Source organism: Ipomoea triloba, chromosome 12 (assembly GCF_003576645.1).
Source record: "Ipomoea triloba cultivar NCNSP0323 chromosome 12, ASM357664v1".
In the NCBI taxonomy this organism is placed as follows: Eukaryota; Viridiplantae; Streptophyta; class Magnoliopsida; order Solanales; family Convolvulaceae; genus Ipomoea; species Ipomoea triloba.
Window position 1 is genome coordinate 1,355,672 of NC_044927.1, and position 25,358 is coordinate 1,381,029.

Genomic DNA, 25,358 nt, shown 5'->3' on the forward strand with positions numbered 1-25,358 from the left:
GCAAGGCTGTTGATATGGGTTCTTTGTCTTCTAATGTTGGTGTTGCTCCTTCAATTTGGGTTGTTGAGATGACCAGGAAGTTTCAAAGACTAATTGTTTCTTGTCAAGACAACAGTGCAGCTAGACAGCTTTGTGAAGAAGCTATTCAAAGTGCAAAGAAAAGTGTTGAAACCGAGGTTGGTTATGTTCATGTTGAAGAGTCTGATGTCCCATCATCAAGTGGTATTGTACAAGATCCATCAAGCCGGAGATTGAAAGGGAGCGTAATAAGAGGCGAAGTAGTATTATTGAAAAGAAGTCTGCTGTAGCTAGGGGGCGAAAGAGTTCTGCAAAAAGGTTGCTTCAATTACAAAGGGTGTTGTTCAATCTATTTTGTCGGGAAGTTTATCTGAGATTGCTGGGGATGGATATCTTGTACATCCAAGTTCTGGGAGTTCTGAATTAGTTCATGTTAATAGAGGACAATATATTTTTTGTATTTGTGAACATTTATTATTAAATTTTTGGAGTTATTAATTAGTACATTTTAGTGATGCTTGTGGAGTGTTGAAATTGTGAATTTAGAGTTATTAAGTTGTGAATGTTTAGTTTTAAAACTGAAATGTAGAACAGATAGTAATATAATCACTGAAATGTGTGAATGTGTAGTTTTCAATGTGTGAATATAGTGTATGAATATGTGAATATATGGAAACGGAAGTGTGAATATGAGCACTTTTCAGACTGTGAATATAGAGTATTGAGGCTGTGAATATAAAGACATAAACGTGTGAATGTAGAACAGATAGTAATATAATTATTGAAATTGTGATTTTGGATTTATTAAGTTGTGAATTTGGTTAACAGAGTTAAGATTATTATGGTCAATGGTCAATTCTATAGTTAGAGAAGTGTGAATGTGGTGTTTTGAAATTATGAATATAAAGCTATGGGTGTGTGAATATAAAGCTATTGGTGTGTGATTACAACATAGTTCTACAGGAATTCAAGGAACATTTGTATATTCACATTTGAGTACAAGCTGTTCATTTCTTGTTGTACAAGAGTTTGGTTTTCTTGATCACAATGTTTTTCAATATGTTGGCACGCCATCTTATGATTGTTGCGGCGTACCTGGCCCTCAATCCAATTAAGAAGTTTTCCTACAAATATACAAGATCAAATAAATACTTTATTGCAATGCTAAAAAAAAAAAAAAAAGATAAGAAATTATTCAAAGCTAGTATTTGTGTACTTACATTTAAGTTTGCTTGCTTTTTGAATCCCGGGTTCCATTTATTCAATGTCCCTTTATATGTTTCCATATGCCTCATTACAAATAGTCCGCAATCAATGTAATTTTTCGATTCTTTCCAACTCATGTCCACAACCTCTATGGTTAGCTCATCCACCTTCCAGAATAGGGAAGATGACCCCAGTGCTAGGTATTCTTTTAAAGCTGTAACCTGGACATAAATATTTAAGTCTACCACTGTTACACATTCACACATTCATAACAGTATATTCACAGATTATGTATTCTATATTCACAGATTGAAAATACCAGATTCACACATTTCAGTGTTAGATTTTCAGTGATTATATTACATCTGCTATACATTCACACTTTGATAACTCTATATTCACACTTTATATACTATATATTCACGGTTTGAAAAGTACACATTCACATACATGTAGCAACTGAAAAGGAGCTCAAGTTGGTGATCAACTTACCAAGAGGGTTGGGCAATCTCTATACTTGTCCTTCATGGTAACACCACGGACTAAGGACTTGTTGTCAATTATTTCAAGTTTTGAGGCTTTAACATTGATGCAAATGAGAAAATAGTGCCCGTGACGAAGCACTAGAAAGAATATCTAAGTTCAAAAAAGGAAAATAAAAACAGTGTCATTAATGTCTTATATGTGACTAGATAAAACTGAGTGTTGTTGATAAACTCACCAGGTCCGCATCATTTATGTCCAAATTTTGTAGGCGCTCAATTTCATATGTCATCCGCTCATAGAAGTTTTGTTTCTTTTTTTCCATCGGGAGACATTTCATCCATTCGTGGGTGGGATCTAGTTGTAACTAAGATAAAAAAAAAAAAAAACAAAGTTCTCAAACTGTGAATATAATGTATAGAAGTTGTGAATATATAGACATGGATGTGTGAATCTATAACAGATACTAATTTAATTACTGATATCTATGAATATATACTTGTCAGATTGTGAATATATAGTATTGAAGGTGTGAATATATGGACATGGATGTGTGAATCTATAACAGATACTACTGTAATTATTGAAATATGTGAACAAGTATCACTGAAATGTGTGAATATGAACCTTTCAAACTGTGAATATAATGTATTGAAGTTGTGAATATAAAAAGGACTTACGTAGGTTTTGCAGTGATGGCAGAGGCAGTAGATCAACTAAGTTTACACGTTGATGGCTCATCTTCGATTGCAGGTTTTAAGTTTGGATTCATGTTTGATGAATTGTATAGATTTATGTTTGTTTTTTTCGAATTTAGGATTTATGGTTAGATTGATTATGTAACCATGTATTTGAGTTTTAGATTCACACTTATACAACTATACATTCACAGATACGTAGTTGTAGATTCACACATTTAGAACTATAGATTCACACTTATACTCTGTTTTATTTTTTTATATTTGTAGTGAATGCAGATTTAGTTGTTGGCTCAACAAGCAATGATCAAGGCTGTATAAATGCTGAGGATTCTACTTCAATTCCAGGTTTTTTTTTTAAAATTGTTTTTTAGAGTAAAATTAGTGATTCATATTGATTTACGATTTTATGTGTAGTTGTGTGTAATAGTGTTTGATGTGTGAATATAGAGTATAGGACTTGTGAATATATAGTTTTGAATGTGTGAATGCATAACAGTGTTGATATAATTGCTAAACATATTGCCCCTGAAATGTGTGAATCTAGAGTTTTCAAAATGTAAATACACAGTATATGGTATGTGAATCTAGTGTATTGAATGTGTGAATGTAGAGAAGATAGTAATCCTGTTACTGAACAACTATCACTGGAATGTATGAATCTGTTGTTTTCTAACTGTGAATATCTAGTATAGCTTATGTGAATATATAGTGTGGCATTACCCGCCGCCCTCTACATAGAGAATATATTTCCATTAGATTGCTTTTTATTTGTTTTCTTTGGTATGTTTTTCCATACTTGAGGTTATATTTCATATGTGCAGTTGATCAAGGTTTGGTGGGTATTGTAGTAAGTAATGGTGATGAAGCGTATGAGTTGTATAACGATTATGCATTTAGAGTTGGTTTTAGTGTGAGGAAGGGTAAGCAACGTTACCAAGGGTCTACTAAAAATGTTAAGATGAAGACATTTTTGTGCTCCAAGGCTGGTAGTAAGTCCAAGAAAAACAGTAGTGTTAAGGCGTATTCAAAGATTGATTTAAGGACGGGGTGTGGCGCATATATTCAGTTCGATGTAGATGGTAATGGGGTGTGGACAGTAACAAAACATGAGAAAGCTCACAACCACAAGTTAAGCACTAAAGACAAGAGTCACCTACTTCGTTCGCACAGAAGCGTGGGAAACAATCAACTTTCATACTTAAGAGACTTAAAGAAGAGTGGGGTTGCCTTGGCGGATGGGATAAGGTTTTTGAAACATCAGTCAGGAGGGTCTCCACTCGTTGGGTTTACCAATCGAGATGCTTACAATTCATTGGCATCTGAGTATTTGAAGAGCTTGGATGGAACTGATTCGAATTCGTTGATTGAAATATTCAGGAGGAGGCAGTGTAATGAGCCTGACTTCTTTTTTGACTTTGAAGTTGATGATGATGCAAGATTAACTAGCTTTTTTTGGAGGGACGGGCAAATGAGACGAGACTATGCGTTGTTTGGAGACTTGTTAGTGCATGATACAACATATCGCACTAACAAGTACGACATGATATGTGGTCCATTTGTAGGGATGAACCACCATTGTATGAATATTATGTTTGGGTGTGGTTTTTTGATGAACGAAAGGATAGAGTCATTTGTATGGTTGTTTAGAGCATTTCTTAGATCTATGGGTGGCATATGTCCACAAACCATTATGACTGATCAATGCGCAGCCATGGCTGCTGCCATCTCTCAAGTGTTTACAACATCACGGCATCGTCTTTGCATATGGCATATCGGTGAGAACTCGAAGAAGCACATCAAGACACTTAGGAACAATAAGAATTTCATGGATCTATTTAATTGTTTGTTGAAGTACACAGACACCGAAGCTGAGTTTGAGTTGTATTGGTCAAGGTATGTTATTGTATTTTACTCATTCACTGTTGAGTTTGAATTTTCAATACTATTTTTGTAAAATAATGACTTATTGATTTGTGAATATACAGTATAGAAGCTGTGAATCTAGAGTACTAAATGTGTGAGTGTAGAACATATAGTAATATAATTACTGAACAAGTATCACTGAAATGTGTGAATGTGTACGTTTGAAACTGTGAATGTATAGTATAGGGTTTGTGAATGTAGAGTTATGAATGTGTGAATGTTTATCAGACTTAAGTTCAGAGATCTTAAAAACTGTGAATGTAGAGGAGTGTATTTGTGAATATAGAGTTATCAGATTGTGAATATAGTTTCTAAAATTGTGTATATTTTTTCCTTTTTGTGATCTTATGATTTTCAGGATGGTGATTGACTATAAGTGTCATAAGAATCCGTGGTTAGAAAAATTGTACGATTATAGGGAAAAATGGTGCCCGGCATTTAACAAGGATTATTTTTCTGGTGGCATTTTATCCTCACAAAGGAGTGAGACCACAAACCATTCAATTTCTAGGAAGCTAACAAAGACAGCAGGGCTTTGTGATTTCTACTCATCATTTGTGAGCGTTGTTTCTGAATGGAGAAGTAAGGAAAATGGTGAGGATTTTCGGTGTGCTCAAGGCATGCCCAATATGATGTTGGATGATGTGAAACTTCTTTCACATGCTAGAGAGGTATATACCATTGAAATATATTATATGTTTGAGGAACAATTCTTGAAAGGTGCTGCTTGTCATCAAGATAGTGTTTTCGATGATGGCTGTCATTTGAAGTATCATGTTTGGCGTCCTGATAAAGATATTATAAGGCATGAAGTTAGTTTTAAGCCTACCAATTTGGATATTTCTTGCAGTTGTAAGTTGTTTTCTGAATTAGGAATTTTGTGTTGCCATTGTTTACGCATTATGAATGTAGAACAGATAGTAATATAATTATTGAAATTGTGATTTTGGATTTATTAAGTTGTGAATTTGGTTAACAGAGTTAAGATTATTATGGTCAATGGTCAATTCTATAGTTAGAGAAGTGTGAATGTGGTGTTTTGAAAGTATGAATATAAAGCTATGTATATTCACATTTGAGTACTATTGTAGATTCACATTTGTATATTCACGTTTGAGTCCTATTGTATATTCACATTTGAGTACTATTGTAGATTCACATTTGTATATTCACGTTTGAGTCCTATTGTATATTCACATTTGAGTACAAGCTGTTCATTTCTTGTTGTACAAGAGTTTGGTTTTCTTGATCACAATGTTTTTCAATATGTTGGCACGCCACCTTATGATTGTTGCGGCGTACCTGACCCTCAATCCAATTAAGAAGTTTTCCTACAAATATACAAGATCAAATAAATACTTTATTGCAATGCTAGCAAAAAAAAAAAAAGATAAGAAATTATTCAAAGCTAGTATTTGTGTACTTACATTTAAGTTTGCTTGCTTTTTGAATCCCGGGTTCCATTTATTCAATGTCCCTTTATATGTTTCCATATGCCTCATTACAAATAGTCCGCAATCAATGTAATTTTTCGATTCTTTCCAACTCATGTCCACAACCTCTATGGTTAGCTCATCCACCTTCCAGAATAGGGAAGATGACCCCAGTGCTAGGTATTCTTTTAAAGCTGTAACCTGGACATAAATATTTAAGTCTACCACTGTTACACATTCACACATTCATAACAGTATATTCACAGATTATGTATTCTATATTCACAGATTGAAAATACCAGATTCACACATTTCAGTGTTAGATTTTCAGTGATTATATTACATCTGCTATACATTCACACTTTGATAACTCTATATTCACACTTTATATACTATATATTCACGGTTTGAAAAGTACACATTCACATACATGTAGCAACTGAAAAGGAGCTCAAGTTGGTGATCAACTTACCAAGAGGGTTGGGCAATCTCCATACTTGTCCTTCATGGTAACACCACGGACTAAGGACTTGTTGTCAATTATTTCAAGTTTTGAGGCTTTAACATTGATGCAAATGAGAAAATAGTGCCCGTGACGAAGCACTGGAAAGAATATCTAAGTTCAAAAAAGGAAAATAAAAACAGTGTCATTAATGTCTTATATGTGACTAGATAAAACTGAGTGTTGTTGATAAACTCACCAGGTCCGCATCATTTATGTCCAAATTTTGTAGGCGCTCAATTTCATATGTCATCCGCTCATAGAAGTTTTGTTTCTTTTTTTCCATCGGGAGACATTTCATCCATTCGTGGGTGGGATCTAGTTGTAACTAAGATAAAAAAAAAAAAAAAAAAAAAAAACAAAGTTCTCAAACTGTGAATATAATGTATAGAAGTTGTGAATATATAGACATGGATGTGTGAATCTATAACAGATACTAATTTAATTACTGATATCTATGAATATATACTTGTCAGATTGTGAATATATAGTATTGAAGGTGTGAATATATGGACATGGATGTGTGAATCTATAACAGATACTACTGTAATTATTGAAATATGTGAACAAGTATCACTGAAATGTGTGAATATGAACCTTTCAAACTGTGAATATAATGTATTGAAGTTGTGAATATATAGACATGAATGTGTGAATCTATAACAGATAGTAATATAATTACTGATATCTATAAATATATACTTGTCAGAATGTGAATATATAGTATTGAAGGTGTGAATATATGGATATGAATGTGTGAATCTATAACAGATACTACTGTAATTATTGAAATATGTGAATTTAGAGTATAGAAACTGTGAATATACTAGTATGAATGTGTGAATCTGTAACCAAGCTAACACAGTTATACCAATATTTAAACAGTATATTTAAAAAGGACTTACGTAGGCAATTGTGCTGAAAAACACCCTCTTTGGTTGCCCGGGTGCACGCTCTTTGTCAAGCATTGAGAGCCTCAATGCCCATACATCCAAGAAGATATTTTCAACTTGGCCAACACTGAGCGAGATGAAGTGATCCCTAGTGATCTCAATGTCACCAAAGTTGAAAAGTAACTCACTACAAAAGCCACAAAAAAAGAATTAAAATTAAAAAAAAAATAGAAAATTTACCCAATTCACATTAATGTAAGTAATTAATAAATATTTAGATGGAACATACTCTTTAGGATGTTCACTAGAAACTTGTACAAATGCATAGTTCGAAAGGAGTTTATCTGGGACAGTGGCATTTTTTATTTTCATCCCATGCTCGTTCCAGAATGGAGACCGTAGGTTGAGGGGGATGTTTTTGAACTTTCGTTGAGGCCTCTTTCTAGTAATGACATCCTCAACGTCCGATTCACTCTCGGCCAATGCACTGTGTTCACATAATAGAAGTATTTAGTCAACAAAAAACAGAAGCTTATGCTTACCAAATATAGAACCATATATTCACACCTTGTTATCTCTATGTTCACAATCTGTGAGGTCTATATTCACAATTTAGAATTTTGGAGGTTTAGCCTAAAGGTGTTTAGTTTTAGGTGTCCCAATGCTTTCTTTACAACTTTAGATCCCTATGTTCACAAATTGTTAATTGTATATTCACCATCTGTTATATATATATTCACAAATTGTTAAATGATTTACAGTTTTACAGATTCACAGCTTTAATGTTGTATATTCACAGTTTATATATTCCATATTCACAGCTTCACAGATTCACCTCTGTCACAGATTCACAGCTTCATAATTTTATATTCATATATTGCATACTAAACATTCACATTTTTTGTAGTCCACATTCATAACATTTTAGGGCTTCATTGCTAACTTTACAGCCATTCTATAGATTGACAAAAACATAGTACTAAGATCATTCTTTGTAGTCTAAGTTCTAGAGTCTGCTAAGTAAAAGTATTCCATTACCTATCAAATTCATCAGCTGGGGAATCAGCCCTTTGAAAAGGAACTCTAGTCACAGCAGGGGTTGAAAATGTTGCATCTTTTGTGGCTTCCCCTGCAATTCTATCCACCAGGGCATCAATCCCCGGTCCCCCCGCATCATCCTCTGTCTCTTGCTCTTTCTCCTTCTCTTTCTCCTTGTCTTGCTGCTGCTCCTTGTCCTTCTGTTGCTGCTGTGCTGGTGGTGGTGTTGGAGTCAGCCCCAAATCACTCCCTTGCTGCTGTGCTGGTTGTGGTGGTGGAGTCAGCACTAAATCCCCCTCCTGTTGCTGTGCTGCTGCTGGTGATGGACTCAGCCCCAAATCAAAGGTCGGAGCATCTATTTGGTCCGATGGCTGTGTTGCTTGAGATAGCCCCAAGTCAAAAGGAGGGGCATTAGGGTCTATTTGCTTCCTTGTCTTTTCAAAGGCCTCGACAAGGGCATCCACAGCCGTAGTGAAGCTTTCACTACCAAAGAAGATGTCGTCTAGCTGGGAGGATGTTGGGGTTGCAGTGGCTTCTATGGTGCTGGCAACATTTAGCATGTTTGATAAGCCCGAAAATGTCTTCCTCATAACATTTACGGGTGCTCCTTGCTTTCCAATTTCAGCCATAGCCTCACCAAACTCTCCTACTGTCGAAGCCAACTTTTGTAGGATCCCGGCCACCTTATCTACGCTTGATGATGGGATATTCAATGCAGCAACAGGAGGTTGATCATTTTGCCTGGAGGTGGCAGCAGCAATATCAGTAGGTTTTGATATTCTAGGGAGCACTGTCCCCCTTCCAAATGACCCTGCTTTGTTTTCTTCTCTAACCCTTTTTCTTGCAAGTTCAGCACTCCACCCAACAATGGTTGGGTATGTTCTATTCACTCTCATCCCCTTGAACTGTACTCGGTCAAAGTACACAAGCTGCACAAGACAGGGAGTTAGAATTGAAGGTTATTCACAGTTTGAAAAGCCCATATTCACACATTCATGTCCATATATTCACAGACTCAGTATAGTATATTCACATATTCAATACACTATTACTATCTGTTATAGATTCACACATTCATATCCATATATTCACAGATTCAATACATTAGATTCACAGTTTGAAAGGTTCATATTCACACATTTCAGTGATACTTGTTCACATATTTCAACAATTACAGTAGTATCTGTTCTAGATTCACACATTCATGTCCATATATTCACACCTTCAATACTATATATTCACAAACTGACAAGTATATATTCACAGATATCATTAATTATATTACTATCTGTTATAGATTCACACATTCATATCCATATATTCACAGAGTCAATACATTAGATTCACAAACAAATAAGTCAATATTTTATAAAAATAGTAATGAAAAATCGAAAATAAAGTGAACTTACTAGGATGAATGCAACGGGTCCAGTGAAGAATTGCTTGTCATTTTTCTGAAAAGATTGAATGGAGTCGACCATGGACTTGTGTGTATAGGCACACCAATTGTAGGTCTTGATCTGGTCAAGGTTTATCAAGGATTTTAGAATCCTAAAGTTGCAACACCTATCTTGGTGGCCACACAGCATTGCTGATACTATAAATAAGACAAAGTCGCGTTTAAACATATCTCCATGGTCTCCTCTTTTCAGAATCTGCCCGGGCATTGATGTTGTGATTGGGGATTTACCATCAATCCCCCATCGCTCCCTCCATGATGCCACAAGGTTGGCATATGCTGCACTATCACCATCTTCTGACAGATGCTCAAATCTTGTGGCCTCCTCAACCACGTTGCTCCCTTGTGGGATCCCCAATGTTCTTTGAACATCATCCTCTTCTATAAGCAGCAATTCACCCCCTTCAAGTTGGATTGCAGAGCGATAAACATCGAACTGCCTAATCAAGTACTTCATTAGAGGGCCTTCACTCTTTGTTAGTTGGAGGTGTAATATCCCTCCAAATCCGATCTCTTCCACGGCCCTTTTCTGTTCAGCAGTAAGCTCTTGAACAAACTCCGCCACGATTTTCGGGCTCATTCTTGTATTCCATGTCTTCTGTTGTTTCTCCACAGTTTCATCCTCATCTGTGCATGGATTTTTTGTTGCAGTTTTTCTCTTTGCTGCTCTTTCAGCGCAACCACCTTCCCCTTTTTCCACTGATTTCCTCTTCCCTGTTTATTTTTCAGCGGCAGAGGGCCTATCATTACGCTGTTTTGTTCTTACTTCGGCTGGGATAGACGAGTCTGAACTGTCTGCCTCTCCAGCTTGAGAGGGAAGTATAGCTCTTGTGTTCACCATTGCTGCCAATTGTACCACTGAATAATTTAGAAATAAAAAACAGAACACCACAGGGCTATAGATTCATACATTCCAAACTATATATTCACATAAGCTATACTAGATATTCACAGTTAGAAAACAACAGATTCATACATTCCAGTGATAATTGTTCAGTAATAGGATTACTATCTTCTCTACATTCACACATTCAATACAGTAGATTCACATACCATATACTGTGTATTCACACTTTGAAAACTCTAGATTCACACATTAAGGGGCAATATGTTTAGTACTTATATCAACACTGTTATGCATTCACACACTCAAATCACTACATTCACAGAAGCAATGCTCTATATTCACAGTTAGAAAACAACACATTCATACATTTCAGTGATAATTGTTCAGTAATCCTATTACTATCTCTTTACATTCACACATTCGTAACACTAGATTCACATACCATATACTGTGTATTCACATTTTGAAAACTCTAGATTCACACATTTAAGGGGCAACATGTTTAGTACTTATATCAACACTGTTATGCATTCACACACTCAAATCACTACATTCACAGAAGCAATGCTCTATATTCACAGTTAGAAAACAACACATTCATACATTTCAGTGATAATTGTTCAGTAATCCTATTACTATCTCTTTACATTCACACATTCGTAACACTAGATTCACATACCATATACTGTGTATTCACATTTTGAAAACTCTAGATTCACACATTAAGGGGCAATATGTTTAGTACTTATATCAACACTGGTATGCATTCACACACTCAAATCACTACATTCACAGAAGCAATGCTCTATATTCACAGTTTGAAAACAACACATTCATACATTTCAGTGATAATTGTTCAGTAATCCTATTACTATCTCTTTACATTCACACATTCGTAACACTAGATTCACACTCAAAACACATTTTCAAGGGCAATATGTTTTGTAATTATATTTATCAATGTTATGCATTTAGACATTCGAAATTCCATTTTCACGCTTCATATTCTCCATATTCACATTTTGAAAACCTCACATTCACAGAGAAACTCATTAAACTATTAAGAATCACAAAACATTGAATATATCGTAAAATTTTTGAACTAAAATCCCAAAATGTGAAGAAATACCTGTTGCTTGCTTGATCGTCGGCGAAATGCTTGGTGCTGTAGTGCTGTAGTGAACGAGTGCTGTAGTGCTGCAGTGAACGACTGCTGATCGTCGGCGAAATGCTCGTCGGCGTTGAAATCGGAAAACTGCTGCTTAGTGTAGTTTCAAGAACTTCCGGCGAACGTGATGCTTTTACGGCGACGTGATGCTTTTACGGCGAAGGAATGGAGAGTGTATCGGCGGCGAAAATGGGTTTGCAGAGTGTATCGCGATGGCTGTAGCTTGCAGAGTGTATCGGCGAAGGGAGGAGAAAGGTTGTAACTTGCGCGAGAAGATGGATTTTATATTTTAAAAAAAAAATAATAATAATAATGTGATTGGCTGGGTGAAACGGTGCCACTAACAGCACCGTTACACCCAGCGTCTAAACGACGCCGTTTAAGGACCCGGGTGCACATTGCAAGGTGCACCCGGGTCCACGGCATAACAATTGGGGAGTTCTGGCAAATTATTCTGTGATCGAGTTTAAAATCGCGTAGATATACAATTTACATACTAAATATTTATAATTATCTTTTACAAATTACTATTTGTATACTACGAACACACCATGTTAACATATATGTAATTGATTACTTTGTTTTGTATTCACAAGTTTATTTCAAATACTGGACTCAATTCCAATACTAAAAATACACAATTTAATCTTTTTAAAATTTAGTACAGTCTTGTATTCACAAATTCCCTTCTTCCCTTCTACAGTTGTTATATGTTTTGATTTAGAAACACAATTTACATTCTGAAAGTTCACAATTCCAATGCAAAAGGTACACAATTCAATGTTGTTTAGGATCAGGTTCAACATTGCAAGGTGGACCATGGTCTATGGTATAACAACTAAGGAATTTTAAAATGGGATGAAAAAAATGCTTGATATTAGAATAAATGAAATTAAATAATAAATAATAAAGAACAAATTGTCATTTTGGTCCACTGACGATAAGGGTCATGTTAATTGCAATCCACGACTTTCAAAACTGTTAATTGCAAACCATAACTATTCAGTTTTTATCAATTTTGGTCACTCCGGCCAAATTGGCAGCCAAATATCGCCGGAAAGTCCTAAACCCTAAAATAATGAGGGTACTTTAGTCATTTTACGCCTCTTTATTCTTCTCCGGCGATGTGCGACTTTTTTCGGCGAGCAACAGGGTCACAGACACGGCGGAAATGGCAAGAGTGTTCATCTCAGCTTCGCGAAGAAGCAGGAGGAGAGTGCAGTGGTGCAGGAGCGCAGCGTCGGGGCTTGAGAGCGTTCATACGTTTTTTAGATTGTTGTCGCAGCAGCAACATAAGGCGGCGGAGAGCGGGGAGAAGTTGTCTGTTGACACCAAGGTTTATAACCCGATGCTGATTCAGCAAGTTTTGTCGCCGATTGTTTAGTGTAAAATTGTGTACTTTGGGTTTGATAATGTCTAAGAAAAGAAAACATAGCTAAATAATATAATGGTTTGATGATATCGTTGTGACCCTCCAAATAGAATATCGCAAGTTAAGTCTCATCTCAATTGAGGATGTTAACGTATCAACCATACTCTTGATACGACAGGCATACATGTAACGTTTTCCCTGCAAAAAGATGCACGTTAGATGTTCATTTTGACGCTGACATCGGCTTTTGGAGTCGTGTCTAAATTGAAAACAAGTGTGATAATATATACTATGTTTTGTTGTAATTTTGTTTTGTCGGATGATTCATATCACTTTAACCAATCAATTTCTGTATAATATGAAAGACGCAATTGAGTGTTTAGATTTGGCCAACCAGAATATATATAAAAATGTTGTAAAACCAACATAGTTGATTTATGTAATTAAGTATACATTTGAGTTTTTTTTTTTTTTTTAAAGGATAGATTTGAGTATTTGACCAACCTACATTTAAAAACTATGATGATTAAATTAAATATAAATGAGTTTAACATTTTCATTTTTATATTGTTTTAATAGTATTAAATCATTAATATGATCCATGCTTATCGTTTACTATAAGCAATATACAATCAAGGTTAAATGGATGGATGATATATCTTCCTAGTCCAATAATAATAATAATAATAATAATTTATAACATATAATGTATTGCACCAGCCTTATTTATTTATTTATTTTTGAACCCACAGGATTACAGGAAGGGAAACACCTAAAAAAAAAAACTATGCCATAGGATCAACTTGGCACCATGCCGGAACATGTTTATTTATTTATTTATGTATCATGTTACATACACTTATTTTTATGACATATTTTTCTTCAATTCATCGTGAAATCTCAACATGAAGAGCAGTTAAGGGTAATTCATTAAATGTGGAGTATTATTTTAGTATGTACATTGGAGGAATTTCACGTTCGGATATTTCATTATAAGAGGAGGATAAAAGTAATACAAAACAATGAATACAATTTTTATTACCTATATATGAAAATGTAATACTCTTACATTTTGATGTAAAAGTATTACATTTTCTCTTATAAGTGCAACATTACTTATAAGGAAAAATATAATACTTCTAATGAAAAAATAATACTTTTACATTAAAATATAAAAGTATTACATTTGTCCTAAAAAATATTATGTTTTCATTAAAACTAGCAAACATTTTATTCCTGATTTAGTATTATATTTGCATATTGATCTAAATCGACCCGTCCAAGGAATAAAGATTTGTGAGACAGTCTCACACAAGTATGACCCAAAAGCATTATGTGTTATGGAACGTTAGAAGGATATAGTAGAGTTGTTATATCATGGACCCTGGTCGTAAACGACATTGAATTGTATATTTTTAGTATTGAAATTGTGAACTTTTAGAATGTAAATTGTTTTTCTAAGTCAAAACACATGACAACTGTACTAAATTTTTAAAAGATTTAATTGTGTAGTTTTAGTATTGAAAATTGACTCCAATATTTGAAAGGAACTTGTGAATGCAAAACAATATATTCAATTACATATATATTAACATTGTGTGTTTGTATTATACAAATTGTGCATTTTTAAAAATTAAATTATGAACATTTAATATGTAAATTGTATATAAATTCACATAATAATCTGCAAATCTAGAGTATTTTTATTATATATAGAAAATATAGGCCAAGTGCGATTGTCCGTGTTTGCCCCTGCATCACACGAAATTAGTATAATAGTTTTTTTTTTTTTTTTTTTGGGGGGGGGGGGGGGGGGGAAGGAAATTAGTATAATAGTTAGCACACGTTTCACGCATTGAGCCGCAAGGACATAATTGGTAAGTGGTCACCGTTTCTATTTTATCTTTATTAGAAAAATAGTCAAATAAATCATTAAATTTTACACGAAAGAATAATTAGAAGCGTGAATTTTTTAAAATTATAATTTAACCTTCAAACTTATTAAAATCAATCAAATAAATCTAATTTTAATTATCAGTAAAATTACACCATTGACCGTCATTAGTTGTTGTTGACCACTGCCTTCTTCCAATTAACGAACCACCTTCTCCATTATGATTGTCTTATTTAGAAAAGGCGACCAACCAGAATTAGTCTGAAGAATTGCGGCCACCAACCATTGGAGAGTTGTCGGAGTTTGCTGGATTTTCATTGAAACATTAGTGACCGATTATGACAAGTCCATGACCAATTGGTAGGTTTCGATTCACGAAAATAACATGTTGATGAGAATAATTGCACTTCTTTTTAAAAGTTCAAAAGTATAATTGACTTTTTGTATAAAGTTTATGGTCTATTTGACAATTTTTCTAACTTTATTTAAAGGAGAGTAAATTGCCAAAATGATCGATACAGTATCCGGAGATATTATTTAGTTCAATTTTCTGTTTATTTTAGTTTTTAAATGATTAAAATATGTATGTGTGCGTATTGAAATGTTTAGGTGCTGAGTAGTACCATGGAAATACAAAACTAAAATATTGATAAAATATTATACTTCCTTCGTCACGTGTGTCTGGTTCAATTAACGAGAGTTAAGTTATTTTTAATTTAATTTTTCATAACGTTAAGTTTAACATTAGTATATAAAATTTATATATATTTAAAAAGTACATAAAAATACTATTAAACACCATAAAAAGAAGTTTAAAAATAAACAATGAATAAAAAGTTTGTTTGACCAATGAATTATAAACAATACAGGTAAAATGAGACAAAGTCACTATAACAAAATTTCACCACTAGCATACATTGTCGTGCAATCTATAATGTATCATGACTATATAACAAAAACTGTTTTTTTTTTTTTTTAAAAGAAAAAAATACTATAATCTTTTTTTACTTTCTAGCCACATATCATGCTTTAAAAGTACTATAATCTTTTTCAAATTGGTCCTATATTTTTAATTGTACCTAATTGCACCCAAACTGATCTTCTAACTATTCTAATTAAAAAAAAAAAAAAAAAAAAAAAGGAAACTACAGGAATGGTATCATGGTATGTAGTAGATATTCTGATCCTGCCATATTTAAGGAGTAGAGCCGTGGAGGAAGTATGATGAACAAATAATAACCAAACACTGAACGCATGTCCTTATTGGCAATTGGGATAAGGACGAATTGAAATATTATATGACAGATCACATACGTGTTAGATTGTCATACCTTCTTGATCGTCTCCGTCGATCATAATCTGATCTTTTTACAGATTTGAAGTAGTTTTGAGCTGTCTGTGAATTGAAGCGGCTGCAATGGATCAACTGAAGCTAAGTCCGGCAAATTCTTGCCCGCTGACTCCACTGAACTTCTTGGAGAGAACGGCCACCATCTATGGCGACTGTACTTCTGTCGTCTACAATGGCACGATTTATACATGGTCTGAGACCCACCAGCGTTGCCTCCGCCTGGCGTCGTCGATTGTGTCTCTTGGGGTTGAGAGAGGGCAGGTGGTGTCTGTGATGGCGCCCAATATTCCGGCCATGTACGAGATGAACTTCGCCGTGCCCATGGCGGGAGCCGTGCTGAACTCCATCAATCTCCGGCTGGATGCTCGCACGGTGTCGATTATGCTACGCCACTGCGAGTCGAAGCTGATCTTCGTTGATTGTTTGTCGAAGGATTTGTTGATGGAGGCTTTGTCCATGTTTCCGGCGGAATCGTCGCGCCCGGCGGTGGTTCTGATTACGGACGATGAGTTTCCGGCGGAGCGGGGCCGGGGTGGGGAGTTTGTTGATACGTATGAGGGTTTGATCGAGAAGGGTGATCCCTGGTTCAATTGGATTCGGCCGAGAAGTGAACTGGATCCGATCGTCCTGAATTACACTTCCGGGACGACGTCCGCGCCGAAGGGAGTGGTTCACAGTCACCGGGGAGCGTTTCTGATGACTTTAGATTCGTTGAACCAATGGCCGATGCCGAGCCAGCCGGTGTACTTGTGGACGCTGGCGATGTTCCACGCCAACGGGTGGAGCTACACGTGGGGAATGGCGGCGGTGGGCGCCGCCAACATCTGTCTCCGGAAATTCGACGCCGCCGTTATCTACGCGGCGATCAAGAACCACCACGTGACCCACATGTGCGGCGCGCCGGTCGTGCTCAACATGCTATCCAATTTCCCGGGCGTGAAGCCGCTGTCTCAGCCCGTTTACATCATGACCGCCGGGGCGCCACCGCCGGCCGCCGTGCTGTTCAGGGCGGAGTCGTTGGGCTTCGTCGTCAGCCACGGCTACGGCCTAACGGAAACGGGCGGGCTAGTAGTCTCCTGCACGTGGAAGAACAAATGGAATAAATTTCCGGCCGAGGAAAGAGCGAAGCTAAAAGCAAGGCAGGGCGTGAGAACCATAGCAATGACCGAAGTGGACGTCGTGGATCCCGACACAGGGCGGAGCGTGAAGCGGGACGGGGCGACCCTCGGCGAGGTAGTTTTCAAAGGAGGATGTATTATGCTGGGGTACCTTAAAGACCCCGAAGGGACCGCCAAATGCTTGAAACCAGACGGGTGGTTTTACACTGGGGACGTCGGGGTTATGCACCCCGACGGCTACCTGGAAATCAAGGACCGATCAAAGGACGTGATCATCAGCGGCGGGGAGAATCTGAGCAGCGTCGAGGTAGAGTCGGTGCTGTATATGCACCCGGCGGTGAACGAGGCGGCCGTGGTGGCTCGGCCGGATGAGTTCTGGGGCGAAACGCCCTGCGCTTTCTTGAGCTTGAAGACCGGCGTGACCAAGAAGCCGACCGAGAAAGAAATCATGGAGTTCTGCCGAGCGAGAATGCCGCATTTCATGGTTCCGAAAACAGTGGTGTTTCAGGATGATCTCCCCAAGACCTCCACCGGGAAGATCCAGAAGTTCTTGCTGAGGGAGACGGCTAAAGCCATGGGCAGCTCCAAGCTGCAGAGGAAGAGTAGAATGTAGTTAAACTCAATGTGAATCCAGTGTTCAAAGTTCAAACAACCATGATTGTTTCCCTTCAATTAATAAGTCAATTGTTATCAAATAAAACACATTTGTGAGAAGTTTAAAGCAATAAAGCACTCTACTATACATATAAAGCACTATAATTATTGCCCCAAAAGGCTTAATTCCCAGTCCTCCTCATGTCTTTGTTCATCATCTATCACTTCAGAACCAACTGATCTGTCTGTGGAGACAAGAACTATGATTCGATGGTTGTATGGGTTGAATTTTCAGGCTCGAGGTTGTTGCAGCCTGCAACGAGCCTCTCAACGGGGATCTTTGTGACATCGCGGCGAACGCCAATATCAGAAACGAACCGGCTGAGGCAATATACGGTGCATCCCACGGCGGCAAGACCAGGGAAGCTGTTAGTCATGAAGCGAAGCGGGGAGGAGACCACAGCCGTGGCAGCAGCTAGAAAGGAGGTTGCTTGTCCGCTGCGGCCTACACTGACATTAGTGAAGATCAGCAGACCTGTCTTGCAGTAGATTGCGAAATCCTCACAGTTGTTCTTGAACAGGCTGTAAACGCCAAAGCCATTTTGGAGGAGGAACTCAGCGCGGTGGAGGACGTGGTCGGGTGGATCTGAGGCGGCGAGCGTGCACGTTCCTCCTCGAGCTTTGGCGATGAATAAAGCCGGGGAAACACCATACTGAAACAGATATAGTTCGCCACCAGAAAGAAAGCATTCGAGGCATGATGAGATGACACCTTCAGCTGAGACTTGATTGCCACATCTTGGGCATGGGGAGTCAGAGGCATGGGAAGGAGATGCGCTGAAAATGAAGCGGTCTAATGCAGTTCCTGTCCCGATTTCCTGACCTGCAGCTCGTGTGAAGTGGATTACCTTCCCATCGCCAACATATATCCCTGAAATTGACATGAATGTTATATTGAAGCTCACTCATTCAAAGATAATAGGAGTAATAATATGCAGTAAAGTTAATTAGAAGTCACTACTGGTTGAACATTTCCAAACCAGACAACAACTGTCTCCTTTATTTTCTTCGTTTTTTTGGTTATAGAAAAGCAGCCTATTCCTTCTGATTCACCAACTTCCTATAAATTTCCTTTGGCTTCAAAAGGGACGGTGTCTATAACTTTGAAATTCAACAGCATAACAGCCATTGATCAACTCATAAATCACAATCACTAGCAAGACCTATTCAACAATATAAGCTAGCATTTAGCCTGAGAAATTCATTTTACAAGACATGGGAAAACATTTTCATTTGCAGCATCAAGCAAGTCTTTTACACTAGAACTGAAAAGAAGACACAAGACTTGACACATAGAGGGAAAGGCGTAAATCAATTGATCACTGACACCGGTTCTGATTTGGAGGAGAAATCAAGTTGTGAAAGGTATCAGGATAAGTTGGGAGAGCAGTGGTCTTTCTGAACAATGTCTCTGGAGGTTATTGCAAGAATGAGCCAAGTAGCATTATCAGAACCCCAACATCTTCTGATATATCCAAATAAAGACAATTCATCTAATTAAGGCAGGGCAGTGATCCTTTTATCTCTTTATAGGTAAGGTCCTACACCTGTGATTGATCCCCAACAACCCATCCACCCTCCCCCTCCCCAGAGAAGAAAAGAAAACATAACTTTTTTTTTAAGGTGAAGCAAATCCATATAGACAAAATATAGAAATAGTTCCTCTCTTTCATTTTTTTTAGGTCATTTTTTATCAGCGAATTGTTTTAGTGGTTTATAGAGAAACATTTGGTTAAATTAACTATTTATTATTAGCGGTTGATATGTCAAAAGACATATATGGACATGAGTACACTTTTTCACTAATCACCTAAACAAATTAACTTAATTTCCTCATGTCGTCAGTAAATATCATTGATGAAAATCTAATCAATCAGATAGCTCACGAACTATTTCATTGATTAATAGCGTATTTGACAAATGAATTGGCTAATTAAGCAAACAAAAATTACCATAAGCAATGATGCAACTTCAATTTTCTCATGATTTTTATTAATTACCATAAGCAATGATGCAACTTCAATTTTCTCATGATTTTTATTAATTACAACAAACACACACGCAGACGAGAGTTCAGAGAGAGAGAGAGACCGTGATGAGCGTAGAGGTAGTTGTGCCGCCAGGAGTAAATGTGATCGCCGGGCTTCAGTTCATCTCTTCCGATCTTGTTCGAAAGAACTCCGACCATCGCTCCTTCGCCGTCGAAACCACCGGCTCCGGCGTCGCTCTCTGCTTTTACAATCGGAAATTGAAGTTGATGGAACGCGGGGCTTCGCTTTGCTTATTCAGTAAGATTTACATTTCAGTTTGCTTTCATCAGGCAATAAATGCTTGCCTGACGTTTCCGACGGGACACGTATCTTATTGGGCCCATTTTTGCAATTAATTGGGTCGTATTTAAGCCTCATATTGGGCCTCAAATCCCTTGTTATTGGGCATCGTTTCCTATTGGGTTAAATTATTGGACAGATTACCCGTTCGCATATTTTGTTATGTTATGTTATTCTTTTGGGCCTATGGTAAAACATAATGGAAGGGCGGCAAATCGTGCTATACACCCGAATAAATGTTCACAACCGGGGGCACCCAAGAATAAACCGCGCCAGGTAAGGGTTGAACCTACGACTTTCTACTTAAGAAACAGACACTCTATCCATTGAGTTACAAGCGCTTCACAACATACTAATTTCATTATAGTAATATTTAAGTATCATTTTAATTCTACTATAATTTCATTTAATGATATACATTATTGCTTGAGCTCTAATTTTTTGTTTCATTTTTCATACACATTAGTTTAATTATAGTAATATTGAAGTATTATTTTAATTGCACTTTATGTTATTTGACAACATGTTATTATTGTATGACTTTGAATTTTTGTTTCATTTTTCAGACACATTAGTTTCATTACAAAAATACTAAAATATTATTTTAATTATACTACAGTTTCATTTGACAATAATATGCTCTGTTTTTTAGTTTTATTTTTCACATGCATTAATTTCATTATAGTAACACTACAATATCATTTAAATTCTATTACTGTTTCATTCGACGATCATGGTCCACATCGATGTGTGAACCATGATCCTATGTATAACAATAGGTGAGTACAATCTTTTGTTACTTGATTTCTTATTCATTAAATGTTGCAGAATGATGGTTAAATTTATCTATAAATTTTCGTTTGGAGAGTGGTTCTTATCGGATAAGGGCAAAATGAAAGTTATAGGCATTATGAAGGAATAATATGTCATAAAGGATTACTATCCTACCATTATGGTCATCAACCTACTATGAATGCGCTTACGCTCATGAAGGCTAATTACTCTTCATCATAAATGGTCACGAATGGTCATGAATATGCCACTCATCCTCTTCCGTCATAAAAAGGTCATGCAATTTAGGAGAAAAAGAGATGAAACACGTGTAACTTTGCCACCTTCAAGCTTAATGAAGATTACACACTTTTCATAGTATTTCTAACCTAACATATGCAACACCTTCAAAATATAAGTAATGAAATTTAGATTAACCCTGTCAAAAAAGGTGAAGTCTTAGTTGGATTCCAAAAACCAAAATTGGAATTTGGGAATGTTATCATAATTGTACCAATCTCGTTAATTGTGCACAAATTTTAGGTAAAGTCTTAGTGAAAATTGAGGTAATAATAAGGATAAAAGTAAAAGTTTACATCCATTTGTCAACGGTGGTTATAATGAGGTGGGCTATCCTTTTTTTTTTTTTTTTTTTTTCTTCTTCTTCTTCTTCTTTTAAGGAAACAATATCATACAATGTGAAATAATTTTTAGGTGTTACTTCAATTTTTTAGTTAATAATTAAAAAAAAATTTATTCAACGTTAATCAAACTTTCTAATTCTAAATTAATTGAATTAAAAGATAATTAATCGATCGATCAACCGATTGACTGAAACATTTTAGTAAAGTTTAAATAAAAATTTTAATTCATAATTTCACACAACAAAATAATAATTACAACAATTATAATTATAAATAATAAAAATTGAAGAACTATTATAATAATATGATTTATGAATTATAAAAAAAATTAAAAAACACACATATATATACTCACAAACAATTCGGTTAATCAACACTTTTGATCCGAATTAATTGATAACTGAATCAAAATATTTAAATTAAAAAATTGTTGATAAAAAATTTAATTTCATTTGATAATTGATTTTTCACTTAATTTTGCACGCTCCTAATTAATAATTTCACCTGGGAAACAAATGATGATGCATTATTGTGAAGAAACTAATCTTGTGGGCAAAATATGCTTGGTTACGTTGCGGGAAATCATTAATCATGCAATCTAACTAACGCGTTTTACAGTGGCAATACCATTCGTAATAATTAATGATAGTAAAATCTGAATGAGGAGAAAAGAAAAGTTTCATAGTAAGGACAATTGTTAATTTGTTATACAGTGGAGAGTGGACCATGGTTAAGGGTATGGGGCCATGGTTAAGGAGAAAAGAAAAGATTCCTAGTAAGCTAAGATAATTGTTATCAGGTCGGTCTTTATATTTGTGTGGTCCCGTTTTTATAAATAAATCAGGCCCTATCAAAAGTGTAAGCGCACTTTTTTTAAAAAATATGATTTTTACTTCAAATTATCTCTACAGATTAAGGGCTTGAGACATCATCTGTACTATTGGAGAAACATAATAGTTTTGTCATGCTCAATTAATTAGGTCATAATTAATAAGAAAGAGAAGTAATTTGGGATAAAATTAACGTGTTTTAAAATTAATTGTTTAAGGAATGAAATTTAGATTAACCCTGATATAAGAATTATGTTCTAACCACTCAGCTATTACTTTGAGACATTATATTATATATTTTCTTTTTCTCCATCATAGTGTTGGTTGTAGTGTCCTTTTGCTTAGCTTGGCAATGGCTTCGACTAGGCCGGAATGAAGTTGCTGTCGTTCACAATCACATGCCAAGTGGATAATATATGCATGTATAATGACAGGAGATGGACTTGAATTGGTATTAGTGGGGTGGAGGGAATTCTCGTGAATAAATTTATAACCATCAATTATTTCAACTCATTCAATCTTCAATTCCTCACTCCATTTGTATGATTTACTGACCACTCCTCGTCTCCCGCCCGCCACATAGGACTCAACGCAACTAACTCCATATTCATTTACACAATTTTCTTGCTAAAACACTCGTGGTCAAACCCGTCCCACAGCGTCTTCTTAATTCAGTTTAACTTTCAAATATATAGTTTGTATTATATATTAGCGTTTATTTAGTGCGCACCTTCAAATAGTGATTGTAAGTTTCCTCCTCACCCAAAGAAAATGCAGGATACAATAGTATATTTTGTTTGATTTACCTCAACATCACCAAAATAAAACTATTTAATTTATTATTATTTTTAAATTACAATATATTTGGGTTAATCGTGATTCCGGATATCGCTATCCGAAGGTGAGCGCTTGGTGAAATCCGCCTTGCGAACTTAGTCGCCAAAGGACCACATGTAAAGTCAGGTTGTCCATGACTGACTGATCAAATTAAGAAGGATAATAATACTACCTGAAATATGCTCCGGATAAAACTTACATTGTGACTCTAATTAGTAAAGGGTCACAATGAGGTAAACAAAATCTCTCATACCGATTCAAACAAAGAAGACTAATAGACAATTCTCTTGGGAAGTCAAACTTGAATCTTATGGTTACCAAGTTAACTGTCCGACCAACTTAGTTGGGGTTGCTGTGATATTGCATAATATTGTGTTGTATTTTATCCGCATTAAAATAATGCTTCCTAACCAAGATACATTTGTTGTTTGTTTTAAAAACAATATAATGTACAATTTGGTGGGGTGTAACTGTGTAAGATCGTATGCATTTAGGTGAAGTTTTGATGGCTTGTTAAAAGGACATCCAAATTAAGGAAGGAGGGGAAAGAAGGAAGCAAAGATGGCATAGCAGAGTCCAACGTAAGTGGTAACTACTGGCACTAAAACCCCATGTAATAAATAAGGTTGTCTGAAGCCCAGCCTTGTAAAACACGACGGATGATCAATGCTTGCACTCCAGGCCAAGTATCTATCATTTTGCTCCCTCCTACCCCACTTTCTCATGTATGTACCACAAGTTTTTGGTTATGCCACTTTAATTTTGCCAAAATGATTTGTCTATTCTACAAAAAAAGAGTAAAATTCTGCCATCAAGAGTCAAGACAGTGGTCTATTGGACAAGCAATTTCTGTATACATAAAACACTTGAAACTCTATTCCAATCTGTGGGGTTTTGAATCTTACAACAGGCAATCTGGATATGAGTTCCACCAATATGGTCTCAGTTAAATGTGGGTTTTTTGTATGTAAATGGTACAATTTGGTGTGGGGCTCGAAGTTAGGCATGTTTGATTTACCTCATTATGGGCATAAGGCGCTGGTTCACGTGATTCAGGATATAGACCGAAAAAATTATGAAACCTTGATTATTAAAATGACAAAAAGAAAAAAGTAAAAATTTTGACAAATGTACTCATTTTTATTTTAGATTGATTCAAATATGTAATGTAAGTAAGCAATACAAAATAGAGTATGTGTGCTCTGAAATGGGTGGTCGACAAAATTCATTGCATTTACGCTCTTAATTATTATTATAATAATAAATAAAACATTCTTCCGGGATCGGGCCGGTGATGGGCTCTTAAGTTTGTATTAAAACTTATAATAAATATAAAGCATAATTTAAATTTCAAACTTTTATCCTTTTGAATTTTAAAATTTTATTATTTACATTTTAAAACATAGCATTTATTATATGTATAAACAATATAATTTCAAAAATTTGTACAAATATATCAAATTGTAAAGTTACAAAATTGAACAAAGTTCACATCATTTCTCAATATCAAGGTTTCATTGGGTGTTTATAAATTCAATAAGTAAATCATGTGGTAGGTAGATTAATCGACGCCTACGAGGTCTAGGTAGTCAGCGCCTAAGCGGCCTAGCCGGTCGACCGTCTAAACCACCGATGATGGTGATACGCTAAGTAGCAAGTCGACACATAGCGTCTAGGCGTAGATTAGACGGAATTTTTGCAACATTGCTTATTTGTATTATTTTTTTAACAATAAAATCTCGAATAGTAGTTAATGTTCTGACATGGTTATTTGTATTCATTAATTATTCTTAAATGGATTGTAAATATCTGGCGAAATGACATTAAAATTTTAACAAAAAAATCTCTTAAATTCCGGCTGTTATCACTCAAAGAATAAAAACATA

At 35.8% G+C, this 25,358-nt stretch overlaps 5 protein-coding genes across 5 annotated transcripts; 2 read left to right on the forward strand and 3 right to left on the reverse strand.

The window, feature by feature from the left end:
• Positions 1 to 1,014: 1,014 nt before the first annotated feature.
• On the reverse strand, positions 1,015 to 1,841 carry LOC115998151. The gene is made up of 3 exons (XM_031237639.1): positions 1,717 to 1,841; positions 1,239 to 1,445; positions 1,015 to 1,142 (listed from the first exon to the last, which is right to left on the reverse strand). Exons 1-3 carry the CDS (start codon positions 1,750 to 1,752, stop codon positions 1,026 to 1,028), a joined length of 360 nt encoding a protein of 119 aa, XP_031093499.1. The 5' UTR covers positions 1,753 to 1,841; the 3' UTR covers positions 1,015 to 1,025.
• A 1,525-nt stretch (positions 1,842 to 3,366) lies between these two features.
• Positions 3,367 to 4,701, forward strand: LOC115998788 (protein FAR1-RELATED SEQUENCE 5-like). Its single transcript, XM_031238446.1, has 2 exons — positions 3,367 to 3,828; positions 4,690 to 4,701. The coding sequence occupies exons 1-2, from the start codon at positions 3,367 to 3,369 to the stop codon at positions 4,699 to 4,701; spliced, it is 474 nt and encodes a 157-aa protein (XP_031094306.1).
• Positions 4,702 to 5,985: 1,284 nt separating this feature from the next.
• On the reverse strand, positions 5,986 to 10,497 carry LOC115998789. The gene is made up of 7 exons (XM_031238447.1): positions 10,407 to 10,497; positions 9,607 to 10,370; positions 8,485 to 9,126; positions 8,198 to 8,406; positions 7,449 to 7,646; positions 7,172 to 7,346; positions 5,986 to 5,991 (listed from the first exon to the last, which is right to left on the reverse strand). Exons 1-7 carry the CDS (start codon positions 10,495 to 10,497, stop codon positions 5,986 to 5,988), a joined length of 2,085 nt encoding a protein of 694 aa, XP_031094307.1.
• Positions 10,498 to 16,329: 5,832 nt separating this feature from the next.
• LOC115998064 (probable acyl-activating enzyme 5, peroxisomal) lies at positions 16,330 to 18,120 on the forward strand. Its single transcript, XM_031237528.1, has one exon. It carries the CDS (start codon positions 16,355 to 16,357, stop codon positions 18,017 to 18,019), a length of 1,665 nt encoding a protein of 554 aa, XP_031093388.1. The 5' UTR covers positions 16,330 to 16,354; the 3' UTR covers positions 18,020 to 18,120.
• LOC115998065 lies at positions 18,043 to 20,362 on the reverse strand. Its single transcript, XM_031237529.1, has 2 exons — positions 20,152 to 20,362; positions 18,043 to 18,931 (listed from the first exon to the last, which is right to left on the reverse strand). Exons 1-2 carry the CDS (start codon positions 20,246 to 20,248, stop codon positions 18,261 to 18,263), a joined length of 768 nt encoding a protein of 255 aa, XP_031093389.1. The 5' UTR covers positions 20,249 to 20,362; the 3' UTR covers positions 18,043 to 18,260.
• Between the last annotated feature and the right edge of the window lie 4,996 nt (positions 20,363 to 25,358).